General features: G+C 50.0%; 1 protein-coding gene across 2 annotated transcripts; it reads right to left on the bottom strand.

Moving 5' to 3' along the window:
• Positions 1-155: 155 nt before the first annotated feature.
• B9D2 (B9 domain containing 2) lies at positions 156-9,027 on the bottom strand. 2 transcript variants are annotated; one of them, XM_082438865.1, is made up of 4 exons: positions 7,277-9,027; positions 6,740-6,831; positions 3,389-3,514; positions 156-759 (listed from the first exon to the last, which is right to left on the bottom strand). In XM_082438865.1, exons 2-4 carry the CDS (start codon positions 6,825-6,827, stop codon positions 446-448), a joined length of 528 nt encoding a protein of 175 aa, XP_082294991.1. In that variant the 5' UTR covers positions 6,828-6,831; positions 7,277-9,027; the 3' UTR covers positions 156-445. The 2 variants fall into 2 exon arrangements, with proteins under 2 accessions (XP_082294991.1, XP_082294990.1); XM_082438864.1 differs by having other exon boundaries at positions 7,336-7,783.
• Between the last annotated feature and the right edge of the window lie 6,572 nt (positions 9,028-15,599).

Below are 15,599 nucleotides of genomic sequence, written 5' to 3'. Positions count from 1 at the left end.
CCCAAGGAGTGGGGGCCATAAGAGCATCACCCAGAGTGGGGAGGGGGTCAGAGGTTGAGGCAGAGGACAGGGGAAGGGGGCCTGAGGAAGGAGGGTGACAGTAGGAGGATGGGGCACTGGACATCCAACAGATGAAGGTCAGAAAAGCACTCACATCTGAAAGAACTGCTCTCCTTTACTGAGCCCTTCCACGTGCCAACAGCTTCTCTGCACCCAACCCCTGTGAACCCACACATTTACTGCCCCCATTTTACAGATGGGGAAACTGGACCTGGGAGGGGCAGTCACTGGGCTTGAGATGCTGGTCAGGATAGAAGCCACACCAGCCTTGGCTGGGGTCAGGTCTGACAGTCTCCAGAGCCCACGCTTCTGACCCCTGTGCCATCCTGCCCCTCACCGGGTGTCCAGAGATATGGCTGGGGGCCAGCGGTCCATACAGGGTCCTTCAGCATTCGACGCCATAGCGATCAAAGTGGCGCAGCAGCAGGCCCAGCTCAAGGTGCACGGTGCCACCGGCGGCAGTGTGCAGGCGATAGCGGTCAGCCCCACTGTAGATGGCATCTCCATGCAGCAGCTGAGGCCCGCCACCCACGAAGGCCCTTGCCAGCTGCTCCCGCCAGCTGCCTAGGGGCCGCCATGTGGGGCAGTCCAGCTGGTGGGTGCCTGGACTGCTGGGCACATGGCAAAAGCCGTAGCCTGCAAGCTGGCAGCGGCCGAAGCTGTCCTGGGACCATACCTGGAGATGGAGTCGGGGCCAACCTGCAGCACAGGAGGGAGGGAGGGAGGCAAAGTGGGATGGGTATAGCCCAGCAGGAGCTCCTGGAGATCCCAGGCCCAGTCCTTCCCCGCCAGGTTTCTGCCCCAGCCTCCTCTCTGGACTCCTACCCCCACAGAGCAGCCAAAGGGATCCTTCTGAATCCGTATTCCTCCCCTGCTCAAAACCCTTCTATGATTCCCCAGTGCACTCAGTATAACGTCCGACCTCAACATTCAAGGCCCCTTAGGTCTGGCCTCTGCCGACTTCCCTCTCCGTGGCCTCTTCCTCTGTGTCCCCGTCTCAGGGGAGCCCAGTCCCCAGGTGAGTATGTTGGGCCTTGTCCCCGATGCCTCCCTCCTTCCCTCCCCGTGGCCACACCCTGTCCTCTTTTCTGGCCTCAGGGCCTTCTTTCCTGCTCCCTCCAATCCAACTTTCACCTGGCAGCTGGAAGCATCTTTCTCTCCCTTCCATAGGTTTCCCAGTGTCCTCACTCAGAATATAATTCAGCTCCTCAGCCTGTAGGCAAAGCCCTTGGAGACCCAGCCCCATTTCACCCTCCTTTCTGAGTCCCTCCGTGCTAGGCCCTGTTCTAGAAGCTGGGGACACAGCAGTGAACAGAGCAGACAAAAATTCCTGCCCTTGTGCAGCTGACATCTTAAACAACGAACACAGTAAATACGCAAATTATAGGGTACGTCAGATGGTGATAACTGCTCTGGAGAAAAACAAGCTGGGTACCGTGGGGGTAGGCATGCAGTTTTTTTTTTGCTTGTTTGTTTTTTTAAGTATTTATTTATTTGGTTGCACTGGGTCTTAGTTGCAGCAGGCAGGCTCCTTAGTTGTGGCATGCGAACTCTTAGTTGCGGCATGCATGTGGGATCTAGTTCCCTGACCAGGGATCAAACCGGGGCCCCCTGCAGTGGGAGCGTGGAGTCTTAACCACTGGGCCACCAGGGAAGTCCTGGCATGCAGTTTTAGAAAGGGGGTGATCAAGCAAAACTTTCCTGAGAAGGTGACATCTGAGTGAATGCTTAAAGGAGGAGAGGGAGTGGGGGCTATGTGGATATCTAGGGAAGAGCGCTCCCAGCAGAGGGAATAGCTAGTGCAAAAGCCCTGAGGTGGGAGCTGCCTGGTGGGGCCGATGTGGCTGCAGCAGTGAGATGGGGGAGAGGGGAAGGAGGTGACAGAATCAGATTGAGCAGGGCCTTGTGATCCATGGTAAGGTTTTGCCATTTACCCTGAGTGAGATGGGGACCACAGAGGGTTCTGAGCAGAGGAGGAATGTTACCTAACTTAGGTGTTCACAGGGGGACAGACTTATGGGGCTGAGGTGGGAACACCAGTAAAGAGGCTACTGTAATAGCCCAGTGAGAGGTGAGGGTGGACAGATCGGGGTGCTGGGAAGAGGGTCGGGGGAGTGGTGGGATTTAGGATGCACTTCAAAGGTGGAGCTAATGGGATTTCCTGATGGACAGAATTGGGGGGTGGGTATGAAGAAAGAGGAGGCAAGGATGATGCCCACATTCAGAGACTCGGGGTCCTTAAGAGCTGAAAGGACTGTTGCCTGCCTCACCTTCCAATCCATCACCCACAAGGCAGCCAGACGGATCTCTTAAAAGCAAAACCTGACTTGTCAATCGCCTGCTCTGGCTCCCCAGTGCCTTCAGGATATGGCCTCCACTCTGCGGCCTGGCATTCAAGGCCTTGCAATGGCCTGTCCCCTGTCCCCTGCCACCTCACCCCCCTGCAGCCCTCCTGCTCTCCCTCGGTCCTCCAAATACCCCTGGCTCACTTTCCTCCTTGAGGCTTCCACACATGGCTTTCTGCCCAGAACCCTCTTTCATCTTTCTGTTTTAATAGCTCCTACTGTCCTTTCACAGCAAAGCTCAAACATCCCCCTCGTCCAGGAAGCCCTCCCTGAACACCCCAGCAGGGTCAGGCACCTCCGCTGGCCTTCCATAGCCCTTCAAGATCCCCCATCCCAGTCCTGCCCACTCTGGGTTACCACTGTCTGAGGGCATCTCTGTCTCTCCCAAGGGATGATGAACTATGTGGGGACAGGGCTGGGGAACTGTCTCAATCACTGATATCTCCCTGGCATCACCTGACACAGGGCAGGCACTCAGTAACTATTATTTATATGGTAGAAATATATGGCATATTTACCTAGTCTATTTCCTGGAATCCACCCCTCTTTAATGACCCAAATTTTCTGCCAGAAGAGGTCTTCTGATACCCCTCCTCCCCCACGTATTCACTTCCCCTCTGAGCAGCTGAGGAGCCCTCCTGCAGAATAGCCACCAGCCCTCACCTCTCCCTCTCATAACCCCTCCCGCTTCCTGCTGATTGAAGACTCTCCTGCTTTGTCTCTGGGAAAGCCACCTCCCTCTCCCCCTGGCCCTCCCCTTGACCTTGCCCCGTCCACCCCTGGCCTCTGCCCTACTCCTAATGCACTCTAGAGCCGGCCTGGGGAGGCCTCAGCTCACCCTCTCCAGGGCCAAGCCTGGTCAGGAAAGGGACCCAAAGGGCACGGGAGCAGGAAAAGCACTTGATGTTTCCAGTCCCCGCAGCACTGAGTGCCGCTAACCCACCTCCCCTTAGTCTAGCCTGGGGCCCAGGCCGGGGACTCACCTTGTAGGCCTTTGGTGGCGAAGTGCAGGTCGATGGGATGGGACCAGTAGGCCATGTCCCCTATCTGGGGGGTGTCCACCTGTGTTTGGCCCTCCCGCACGCCTGACAGGAGCTTCCATGCTGCCCCTGCAGGGAGAGCCAGGACACGGATGAGGCAGGGCGGGGTGGGAGGCAGCCATCGGGAGGGGGATCCCACTGTGGCTGTAGGACCCCATTTTTCCCTGGCATTGGGGGGCGGAGGGTTGCAAAGCATGGACTCTGGAGCCAAATGTCTGGGTTCAAATCCTGGCACTATTTCTTCCTGCCTGTGCAACCTTGGGCCAGTTACCTTTCTCTGCCTCCGTCTTCCCGTCTGTAAGGTGGGTGTAATAATAATGCATTCCGGGTTTCCCTGGTGGCTCAGTGGTTAAGAATCCGCCTGCCAATGCAGGGGATATGGGTTCGAGCCCTGGTCCGGGAAGATCCCACATGCCGCGGAGCAACTAAGCCTGTGTGCCACAACTACTGAAGTCCGCGTGCCTAGAGCCCATGCTCTGCAACAAAAGAAGCCACCTCAGTGAGAAGCCCATGCACTGCAACGAAGACCCAACGCAGCCAAAAATAAATAAATATTATTTAAAAAAAAAAAATAATAATAATAATAATGCATTCCTCCCAGGCTTGTGAGAAGATTAAATGAGTTAATACACACAAGGCACTGAGAACAGTGTCTGGGGCACAGTGAGTGCTGGGTGAGTGCTGGGGATCATTTTACTACTATTCTCACCCCACGTTTAGAGGCCTAGTCCAAGGACTAAGATGGAGCCAAGGCGGTCCTTCACAAGCTGAAGCACAGAGCAAATCGCGAACGGTGTGTCGTAATAGCAATCCTACTGAGGGTGATAATAATAGCAAAAATGCACCGACTGCTTACTAAATGCCAGACGCTGCGCTAAGCGCTTTAGTAATGAATTCATTTAATCCACCCTCTGGGACTCTTAATCCCCACCCCACCCCCAGTTTACAGACTCTCCTCCACAGGAGGAGAGACTACAAGGCCTTACATGGCCTGGCCTGTGCCCCACCCCCCCCAAACCCCTTCCTGAACTCATCTCCCATCGCTTTCCCCATTCCTCCTCACCACCCTCTAGCCTCACTGCTCCTATTTTTTTCCCCTCCTCAGGGCCTTTGCACTGGCTGTTCCCTCTGCCTAGAAAACTCTGCTCCTGGATGTCCCTATGCCTGGCTTTTTTTCATCCTTCAGGGATCAGCTCAAGTGCCACTTTCACAGAGGGTTTCTCCCTCACCCTCCTATCCCAGAACTAACCAGTCCCTCTCACATCATCTCTCATCTCATTTCTTCCTAGTACCTAGTACACTATCTGTAATCATTGCACTCACGTCTTTGCCTGCTTATTTCTTTTCTGTCTCCCCTGCTGTGAGCCCCAAGAGAGCAGAGATGTTGTAAACTACTGGATCCCTAGAACCTCAAACCCAGATCTTGGTACACAGAAGGTGTTCAATAAATGTTTGTTGGACACATAAATGATCCTAGGAGGTGGGGGCTAATACAATCCCCATTTTACAGGTAAAGAAACTTTTACCTTTCATTCCACAAACCTTTACTGAACACCTAACTCTGTGCCAAGCACTGTTCTCCATGCTGGGGCTACAGCAGGACCGCAGCAGACCAAGGTCCCATGGTGGAGCTGATTCAAATGGAGCTCTGCTTTCGTTTTTAGGTTTTCGTTATTATTTTTTTTTTTTGGCCGTGCCACGCCACACGTGGGATCTTAGTTCCCCCACCAGGGATTGAACCCGTGTCCCCTGCAGGGGAAGCTTGGAGTCTTAACCACTGGACCGCCAGGGAAATCCCTCAAATGGAGCTCTGACTGACGGCAGAGACCAAGCCCTTTATCTGACTGCGCCTTGGCTCTCTATTGGATTAACTGCCCCCTAGCCCCCTTCTCCCTGACCAAGAGCCCCCTGAAATAATAAAAATCATGTTGGTTACTGCTCCCTTGCGGGCCAGGTGAGGAAAGCACCAAGCCTTAAGTCAGGATGCTCACATACAAGACTTCCTAACACCCCTATGAAGGACAAATAGTCACACTTTACAGATAAGAAAACTGAGGCTGCGAGAGGGAACAGCACTTGCCAGGGTCACAGAGCAAGTGAGTGGAAGGGTACTGGAAACCAAGTCTGATTCCAGGCCTTGCTTCTTATTTGCTCAGCTGGAGGATCCCAATTTCCCAGGGAATCTCAACCACCAACCTACCCACCAGTGAAATCGCAAAGAACCCCAGGCCTGAAAAGATGATGATGGCAATGGCCACACTCATTTCTTGGGCATTTATCTGTGCTAGGCAACATACCTAGGGCTTTACGAACAAGAGCCCATCCAATTTTTACACAAGCCAGGCAAACACTTACTGAGGACTTAGAAGTCTAGGCCCTCTTCTAAGTGCTACTGATATTCATTTAGTCCTCACAACAACCCCATGAGGTAAACAGTGTTATTATTCCCATTTTATAGACAGGGAAATCGAGGCAAAGACAAGTGGCCAGGGTCACATAATTAATAAGCAAGAGCTGGTTTTGAAACCCAGGCAGTCTGTGCTCTTAACCTCAGCACTCTGCTGCCTGAGCTGCTATTAGCTTCATTTTCAGACAAGGAAACTGAGGCTCAGAGAGGTCAAGTCCAAAGCCTCCCAATCAATAGGCAAGGGAGTTCGTATTTGAGCCCAGACCTGGTGGCCTGTGGCCCTAGCCATCACACCACCCACCACACTACACTGCCTCTGATGGAGAGGCATGAAAATTGAGACCTCCAAGGTCCCTCCTGGGCCTGTGTGGATGGACTTGGATGACTGTCAGAACAGGGTTCCTACATTCTCACAGAGAAATATGAATACAGGAGGGTGGCCTCTCCTCTTCATTTCAAGATGGAAACTTCCATTTTACATTAAGAGCTCAATAAATGGAGATGGTTAAGCAAAGAGTTAAGATGGGGGAGGCACCCAGAGCACCTCTAAGACAGTGAATGAAGTCCAAGCAGTGTCGTTACCGCTGTCAAGTGTTTTGAGGACTGGTAGTGTGTGTTGTGGGTAGCTGGGTGGGTCCAGCCTATAGTCTCATATCCTTAGGGAATGTGTGTTGAGAGAGTGGGAGTCTGAGTCCCCAGAGATGGGATGGGAAAGGATAATAAGAAGGGAGCCTAGACTCACATGAACAAAGCGTGGTCAGGGTTAGGAGTCCTGAGAGCCCATGGAAGCTGAGGATCAGGGACTGAGGTCAGGGGATGAAGGAAAGTGGGTGGAGGCGTCTAGGCTGCGGGGTCTTGGTGGGGAAATGAACCATGCCCGGGAATACCTGTGTGGATGCCCCACTTGCAGAAGAGGCTACTTTCCGAGAAACCGGTGGCCCCCATGATCTGCCCAATCACGTGCACCTCAGCCATGGCCCTGAGGGGGGAAAATATAATCACAGCCTTATGAGAAAAGTGTACAATTATCTCCACCTAATAGATGGGAAAACTGAGGCCCACCAAGTAAGGAGCAGTACTTGGGATTCCAAGCTAGTTTCGTCAAGCCACTGAGGCTGCGGTCTTGACCATGATACTAACTGCCTCTCCAGGAGAGCCGCAGAAAAATGAGGGGCGAGAAACGGACACTCCAAGGAGCTGGCATCTAACTCTGCCTGCCTCTAAAAGAACCTTTTCATCCTCATGAACCTTTTCATGCTCATTGCAGCGTAAAGTCCCGCCCCAGGGGCACATGGCTCCGCCCACAACACAAAAGCACCGCCTCCTCGGGTCAGATTTCCGCCCCCCACCGCCATGAGGCGCATGCGTTTTAAGTGCAGGGCACCTTAGCTCCACCTCTGAGCCCGCGCATGCGTTATTCCTACCTTAGAGCGTCTAACGGTTAGGAGAGGCGAAAGCGGGGATTGGAGTTCGTGGACCTGACCTGTCCCTCTCTCCGCAGGCGCTGACTTCCCAGGCCTAGCTCGCGCCTCTCCCAGGACCTTCCCGGCTGCAAGATTGCTGAGACGCCGATCCCTCTGAAGCCGCGCCCGCCTCCCGGCTCCCTGGTTGTTGCTGGGGCAACGGCAGCCTCCTCCCCTGGCCTTGTCCCCGCCCTGCGGGTCGCTAATTGGCCCTAGCACTCTATGGGGGCGGGGCTAACCTGTGATGGACACTTTCTCTCCCCTCTCTCCATTTTGGGAAAGGCGTCTCTCCAACCGCGAACCACGGTTCAGCCATTTGCGGCGTGGCCTTATGTGGCCATCTTGAGCGTGGCTGAGGAATTTTGGGCACCAACTGTTTGTCCCAGATACTGTCATAACAGAATAAGCAAATCCATCGATGTCCCGTGCCCCCTAAAACTCTCTTTCAACCGGGGCCACAAGTCAGAGACTTGAGCCAGAGCCAGGGGGGAAATCTCCCTCACGTCGTTGTGTGCATCCCCCTGCCTCATAACTGGAAAAAAAAACCCCTCATTCAGAGAAGTTGGGGAGGGGGTTCCTTTTTAGAATTCCTCCAAGGTCCTCAAGAACTGGTAAATTCAACTTTCTTCACCGTTAGTGCTGATTCTGAGCAAGCAGGGGGTGGGTTGGGGGAAGGGGTATGAGAAATGAGGAACTGAGGCCTCTTTATCTCCAAAAAATCCTGTTTTTGAAGGCTGGACTCTGTCAGTAACTTGTGACCTTGCACAGCTCTAGGTCTCAGTTATTGCATCCATGTAATGGACACAAGGGGAATGACTGAGTCAGAGGCACTCACACATTCTGATTTCCTGAGCGGTGCCTTCCCCACTGTAGTTCGTGCCTTATTCCTCCAGCTCAGACCAAAAGGGAGTCCAAAAGGAACTTATTCCTCTACTTTTTGCAAAACGGGGACTGCAGAAGTTGGAGTCACCAGCTGAAAGTTATAGGGAGAGGGCAGCGTTTCAATAGGATAGTATTTATATAGATACAATAATTCAATAGGTATACAATTCAATAATATTTCACTAATAGGTATATTTGAAAGCTACCATTTATCGAGTAATTTCTCCGTGCCAGCCGCTGTAAACTGATTGCTTTGCATGCATGATTTCCTTTAATCCTCACAGATATGCCACAGGGTAGGTAATTATCAGCCTTATTTAAGATGAAGAAATTAGGGCAAAATCGTTTGCCTTAAACCAAATTGATGGGCTCCCCTGGTGGCGCAGTGGTTAAGAATCCGCCTGCAGGGGACACGGGTTCAAGCCCTGATCCAGGAATATCCCACATGCCGCGGAGCAACTGAGCTCCTGCACCACAACTACTGAGCCTGCGCTCTAGAGCCCTTGAGCCACAACTACTGAAGCCCCCGCGTGCCTAGAGCCTGAGCTCAGCAACAAGAGAAGCCACCGCGATGAGAAGCCGGTGCGCCGCAGCGAAGAGTAGCCCCCGCTCGCTGCAACTAGAGAAAGCCCGCACGCAGCAACGAAGACCCAACGCAGCCAAAAATAAAATAAATAAAAAATAAATAAATTTATTTTTAAAAAACCCAAATTGATTATAGTTCTGTCTCACTCCGTCCCCACACCTTATGTTCTTAACTTCCTGCTGTCCTGCCTCTCTTGGATACGCATCTCCCAGTATCAAAGGAATATGGAGGTTATGGATGTCATCCTCAACTCCATCACTTACCACGTCCAACCACTCATCAAAGTCCCATACATGGGACTTCCCTGGTGGTCTAGTGGATAAGACTCTGCGCTTCCACTTCAGTGGGCATGGGTTCGATCCCTGGTTGGGGAACTAAGATCCCGCATACCACGTGGCATGGCCAAAAAACAAACAAAAGTCTCATACAATGCTCCTTCTTAAATATTTTTTTCTTCAGTTTGTTTCTTTCCCACTGGTTGACATTAGTGATTAAGAAAATGCTTCCCAGTTCAACTACCTGGATTTAAGTCTTAGCTCTGGCTCCTCTGTGTGACCTTTAGCCTCTCTGTACCTTAGTTTCCTCATCTGTAACGTGAGAATGAGTGATGGTACCCACCTTGTTAGATTATTGTCAGGATTTAATGAATGTATGAAGCTGTTTTAAAATATGTCCAAAAAAAAAAAAAATATGTCCACAGAGTCTTTGACACTCCTTCTTTCACTAGGTGGAGCCTAATTTCCCTCCTCTTTTTATTTATTTATTTATTTATTTATTTTATTTTTATTTATTTATTTTATTTTTGGCTGTGTTGGGTCTTCGTTTCTGTGCAAGGGCTTTCTCTAGTTGCAGCAAGTGGGGGCCACTCTTCATCGCGGTGCGCGGGCCTCTCACTATCGCGGCCTCTCTTGTTGCGGAGCACAGGCTCCAGACACGCAGGCTCAGTAGTTGTGGCTCACGGGCCCAGTTTCTCCGCGGCATGTGGGATCTTCCCAGACCAGGGCTCGAACTCCTAGTCCCCTGCATTGGCAGGCAGATTCTCAACCACTGCGCCACCAGGGAAGCCCCCTCCTCTTGCGTATAGGCTGCACTTTGTAACTTGCTTCTAACCAGCAGAATATGGTAGAAGCGTTGCTGTGTGACTCCTTAGACTAAAGCCATAAAAGGCACTGAGGCTTCCTCATCCGTCTCTCTATTGAATGGCTCACTTTGAGAGAGACCAGCCACCATTTGTGACAGCAGTGAAGCAACCAGCGGAGAGACCCAAATGGAGAACAACCGAGGCCCCGTGCCAGCAAACCAGCACCATGTGAGTGACCCATCTTGGAAGGACATCTTTCAGCCACATCAGATCTTCCAGTGACTGTTGCACCTGGCCAACATGCCGATTGTAGCTTCCTGACACCCTGAGCGAGAACCAGCCAGGTAAGCCATCAACAGATTCCTGACCAACAGAAACTGTCTGATGATAAATGTTTGTTTATTTATTTATTTATTATTTTTGGCTGTATCGGGTCTTCGTTGCTGCGCGCGGGCTTTCTCTAGTTGCGGCGAGGGGTGGCTTCTCCTGTTGTGGAGCACGGGCTCTAGGGCGTGCAGGCTTCAGTAGCTGTCGCTCGCGGGCTCTAGAGCACAGGCTCAGTAGTTGTGGCACACAGGCTTCATCACTCCGCGGCATGTGGGATCTTCCCGGACCAGGGCTCGAAACCGTGTCCCCTGCATTGGCAGGAGGATTCTTAACCACTGCGCCACCAGGGAAATCCCTGTACTTTTTATTCTTAAAGTTTTTAAAATTGTGATAAAATACACATAACATAAAATTTACCATTTTAACCATCTTTACGTGTACAGTTCAGTGGCATTAAGTACATTCACATAATTGTGCAACCAATCTCTAGAACTCCTTTCATCTTGCAAAACTGAAACTCTGTACCCATTAAACAAAAACTCCCCATCCCTCCCTTCCTCTAGCCCCTGGAAACCACCTATTGACTTTCTATTTCTATGAATTTGACTACTCTAGGTGCCCCATCTGAGTAGAATCATTATTTGTCCTTTTATTACTGGCTTATTTCATTTAGAATAATTTAGCATAATGTCCTCAAGGATCACCCATGCTGTAGTGCATGTCAGAATTTCCTTTTTTTTTTTTTAATTATATGGCAATTATTTATTTATTTTGAAGTATAATTGACCTACAACACCATGTTAGTTCCAGGTGCACAACATAATGATTCAGTATTTCTATACATTACAAAATGGTCATCAAAGAATTTCCTTCCTTTTTAAGACTAAATAATATCCCATTTTATATATATACACCCCATTTGCTTTATCCGTTCACCTGTCGATGTACAGTTGGGTTGCTTCCACCTTTTGGCTATTGTGAATAACGCTGCTATGAACATGGGTGTACACATATCTCTTCGAGACCCTGCTTTCAGGACTTCCCTGGTGGCACAGTGGTTAAGAATCCTCCTGCCAATGCAGGGGACATGGGTTTGATCCCTGGTCTGGGAAGATCCCACATGCCGCAGAGTAACTAAGCCCGTGCACCACAACTACTGAGCCTGCATTCTAGAGCCCGCATGCCACAACTACTGAAGCCCGCGTGCCACAACTACTGAAGCCTGCGCGCCTAGAGCCCATGCTCCACAACAAGAGAAGCCACCACAGTAAGAAACATGCACACTGCAATGAAGAGTAGCCCCCCCTCACCACAACTAGAGAAAGCCCGCACACAGCAACGAAGACCCAACACAGCCAAAACTAAATAAAATAAATAAATTTATTTTAAAAATTTATTAAATTTATTTTTTAAAAAAAGACCCTGATTTCAGTTCTTTTGGGTATACACCCAGAAGTGGAATTGCTGAGTCATATGATAATTCTATTTTTAATTTTTTGAGGAAGTGCTGTACTGATTAACAGAGTGACTGTTCATATTCTTTTACATCTTGCTTTTTTTTTTTTTTTGGCGGCACTGCACAGCTTGTGGGATCTTAGTTCCCTGACAGGGATTGAACCCAGGCCCTCGGCAGTGAAAGCGCTGAGTCCTAACCACTGGACCACCAGGGAATTCCCACATCTTGCATTTTTCACTCAGTGATACATCTTGGAAAGTTATCCATACCTTTAGATCTAACTTGCTCTTTTTCAAAAATAAATGTTTTGAAGTGTACAGAAAAGTGCACAAATCATAAGTGAACAGCTGAATTAAATTTCGTAAACTGAACACACCTGGTAACCAGAACTCAGCTCATGAAAAGAACATGACCAGCCCCTCCAGGACGCCCTTTATGCCTCTTCCAGGATGCCCCCAAAGGAAACCACTAACTGGACTTCTAACAATATGGATTAATTTTGCCTGTTTTCGTACTTTATATAAATGAATTCTCGCAATATGCATTGTTTTGTGTCTGCTGTCTTTTGCTCAGTTTTTTGTTTGTGAAATTCATCCCATGCTATTGCATGTGGCTGTAGCTCTTTCATTCTCATTGCTATATAGTTTCCTCTGTGTGAAGATGCTACACTTTATCCATCTGTTGATGGGAATTTGTTTTTTGGTGGACATATGTTCATATCTGATTGGACTGGAATTGCTGGGTCATAGGATACCTTCAGCTATAGTAGAAACTGCCCAACAGTTTTCCTAGTGGTTGGACCAATTTGGATGCCCACCAGCAGTGTATGAGAGTTTCCTCACTCTATATCCTCACCAACACTTCCTGGTGGTGTCTTCTTTCATTTAGCCATTCTGGTGGGTGTATATTGGTATCGCACTGTGATTTTAATTTGCATTTCCCTGATGATTAGTTGAGTAACTTTTTAAATGTTCATCTCTCCCTTGGATTTCCTCTTTCTGTGAAGTTTTGTTCAATTCTTTTGCTTGCTTTTCTGCATACACACACACACACACACACACACACACATATACACACATATGCAAATATATTATATTTGTAATTATAATTCATAATATTATATTAGTAAAATTCTCCTAAGAACAAGGGGATTCTCCTATATAACCATAATACCAATTTAACATTTCCCCAAGTATCAGTTTAAGATTGATAGAAAACTATCATCTAATTTATAGTTTATGTTCAAATTTCTCCCATTGTCCCAATAACATACCTTGTCACCATCTGCTTTCCATCCGGGATCACACTTTGTTTAGTTGTCATGTTTCTTTAGTCACCTTTAATCTAGAACCGGCTGCCAGATTTTAAATTTTTGTTATTGTTTTGGTTTTCATGACACTGACATTTTTAAAGTGTACAGACCAAGTACTTTATAGAGTATCCCTCAGTTGGGCTTTGTCCCATGTTTTCTCATGATTCAATTCGGATGATGCATTTTTGGCAGAAAAACATCACAGAAATGATGTTGTGTCCTTTTCAGTGCATATCAGGAGGCACATGATGTTCATTTGTCCCGATACTGGTGATGTTAACTTCTATCACCTGGTTTTAGGTGGTGTCTGCTGGTGTTGTCCGTTAATACTATTTTTTTTCCCTTTGTAATTAATAAGTAATCTGTGGGAGGATACTTTGAGACTAAATAAATATCCTGTTCCTCATCAAACTTTCACTCAGTGGTTTAGGCTTCTGTTGATGATCCTGGCTGGAATTTTGTGTTTAATATTCCAGGACCATCACAAACCCCAAGAGGCCTGGGCCTCCAGTGACATCCTGGAAGGGGTGGGGAGACTGTACGAGGCTGATGGTGGCCAGAGAGATCTACTGGAAATGAATAAATCTCTACGGTGGCCTAGGGGGGGTGGAAGGGACACATACTGCTCAGGGATTTGGTAAAAAACTGAGGCTGGGGCTTCCCTGGTGGCGCAGTGGTTGAGAATCTGCCTGCCAATGCAGGGGACATGGGTTCGAGCCCTGGTCTGGGAAGATCCCACATGCCACGGAGCAACTGGGCCCATATGCCACAACTACTGAGCCTGCGCGTCTGGAGCCTGTGCTCCGCAACAAGAGAGGCCGCGATAGTGAGAGGCCCGCGCACCGCGATGAAGAGTGGCCCCCGCTTGCCACAACTAGAGAAAGCCCTCGCACAGAAACGAAGACCCAACACAGCCATAGATTAATAAATACATTAATTAATTAATTAAAAACAAACAAACAAACAAACAAACAAAAAACACTTAGTGTAGAATAAGTTTAAAAAACAAAAACAAAAAACTGAGGCTGCTGAGAATTCATGCCCTCAGCCCACAAATATGTATCAAAGTCCTGCTTGGGGTCAGGCACTGTTCTAGGCCCTGAGGCACAGCAGTAAACAAAAGAGATCAAATCCCAGCCAAGCTGGAGCTGGCACTGGTGGGAGGAAAGCCAGCAGAAATATGTAATATGCTTCATAGTGATAAGAGCGAGGTTAAGGAGATACAGAGTAACAAGGGTGTCTCTCCCCATAAAACAGTTCTGCCCCCTCTCCTTCTCATTTATGCTCCTGTGGGTCTCCCTGCCTGTTGTCTGCCAGAAACTCTGGCTGAGCCAAGGTCACTTCCAGACACCGTCTGTTCTCCCCAGGAGTGGGGCCTGTACCAGCTCCAGCGTCTGGACTCTTGGCACGGAGCCCCAGAGCCCTGGAGCGAGGGAATGCTGGCCTGCCCCACATCAGGAAGGGAATCCTCCAGTTTGGCTGTCTGGGACTGGTGAGATGGAGGGCTTCCGAGAAAGAGAAGCCAGTGCAAGCTGGGTGGCCTCCCTGAAGGAGGTGGAGGACTGCTGGGCGAGAAGAGTCCCCTAATCAGACTGATGAAGACGGATGTAAATAATTATATTCCTAAACACCATCAAACACGTTCAGAGTGCCTAGTTTGGGGCAAATGTTGGCCATTTGTTATGGCACCTAATCTAAGTGCTTTATATATGTTATCACATCTAAGAGGCAGGGGTTATTTACCCTATTTCACAGATGAAGAAATTGGGGTTCAGAGAGGTGATGCCATTATCCAGAGGTCACACAACGAGTGCTTTGAAGAGCCTGGAAAGGAACTCAGGTCTGTGTGGGTCCAAACACTAACTCATAACCACCACCTGTACCACCTGCTAAGCAGCTCGCCATCCCTGGCCCACTCCCAGCACCGCCCCTTTCCCTGGAAGCCCCCGCCGCACCTTCTGCCTCTGCTTTCTCCCCTCCACTTGGGCCGGCAAGAAACACAGCCCTGGGTTACAATCTGCGGGTCGGTCCTAGTACCAGTTGTTTACCTTGGCCAAGTGAGCACGCGTCTCTGAGCCTCAGTTTCCTTAACTGCCTAACAGGGATAGAAATAGAGCTACTGAGAGGAATCCGTGCGTTGATGAACGTAGGGTATCTAACCCCCGCGCCGGGCGTAGTCTGCACTCAGTGACCCGGCGGCACGCTTTTAGGCAAGTTCTAACTCTCTGCGCCCGCTTCCTCCTGGGCACGACAGGACAATCAATGACAGTGCCTCTTAGGTCGTTCTCGGGAATAAACGTGTACGTGTATATGTAAAGCACTAAGAACCGTGCCCACAGTTAGCCGGGGTTGCTGTTTTTACTGTTGGGGAGGGGGGAGGGCAGTGGGGTGGAAGCAGGGACAAGCCAGGAAGGCTCTGGAGAATCGGGGCGCCCCGTCCTCCGTCCTGCAGCGTTTGGGTCTGGCTTCGGGATGTCAGGGCCCGCTGACCTCGGAGACCTCCGCCTGCTCCTCCGCACCCGGGGTGGCAAGGGCCAGCGCCGGGCGCTGACGTCGGCCTTCAAGGCCCCATCCTCCCCCCGCCCCCCTCCCCGCGGCCTCCTCTGGGGGCGGAGCCCGGGAGCCCACCGCCCCGCCCCC

This window comes from Balaenoptera physalus, assembly GCF_965194825.1.
Source record: "Balaenoptera physalus genome assembly, chromosome: 19".
NCBI classification, from domain to species: domain Eukaryota; kingdom Metazoa; phylum Chordata; class Mammalia; order Artiodactyla; family Balaenopteridae; genus Balaenoptera; species Balaenoptera physalus.
This window is presented reverse-complemented; position numbering and strand designations above follow the sequence as displayed.

What these genes read in the sequence shown, in the direction of transcription:
- B9D2 (XM_082438865.1), bottom strand. Translation starts at nt 6,827, where the DNA reads ATGGCTGAGGTGCACGTGATTGGGCAGATCATGGGGGCCACCGGTTTC. An exon ending in CAAGTGGGGCATCCACACAG is followed by an intron (nt 3,515 to 6,739) that starts GTATTCCCGGGC and finishes CTCTCCCTGCAG; the next exon opens with GGGCAGCATGGAAGCTCCTG. An exon ending in CGCCACCAAAGGCCTACAAG is followed by an intron (nt 760 to 3,388) that starts GTGAGTCCCCGG and finishes CCTGTGCTGCAG; the next exon opens with GTTGGCCCCGACTCCATCTC.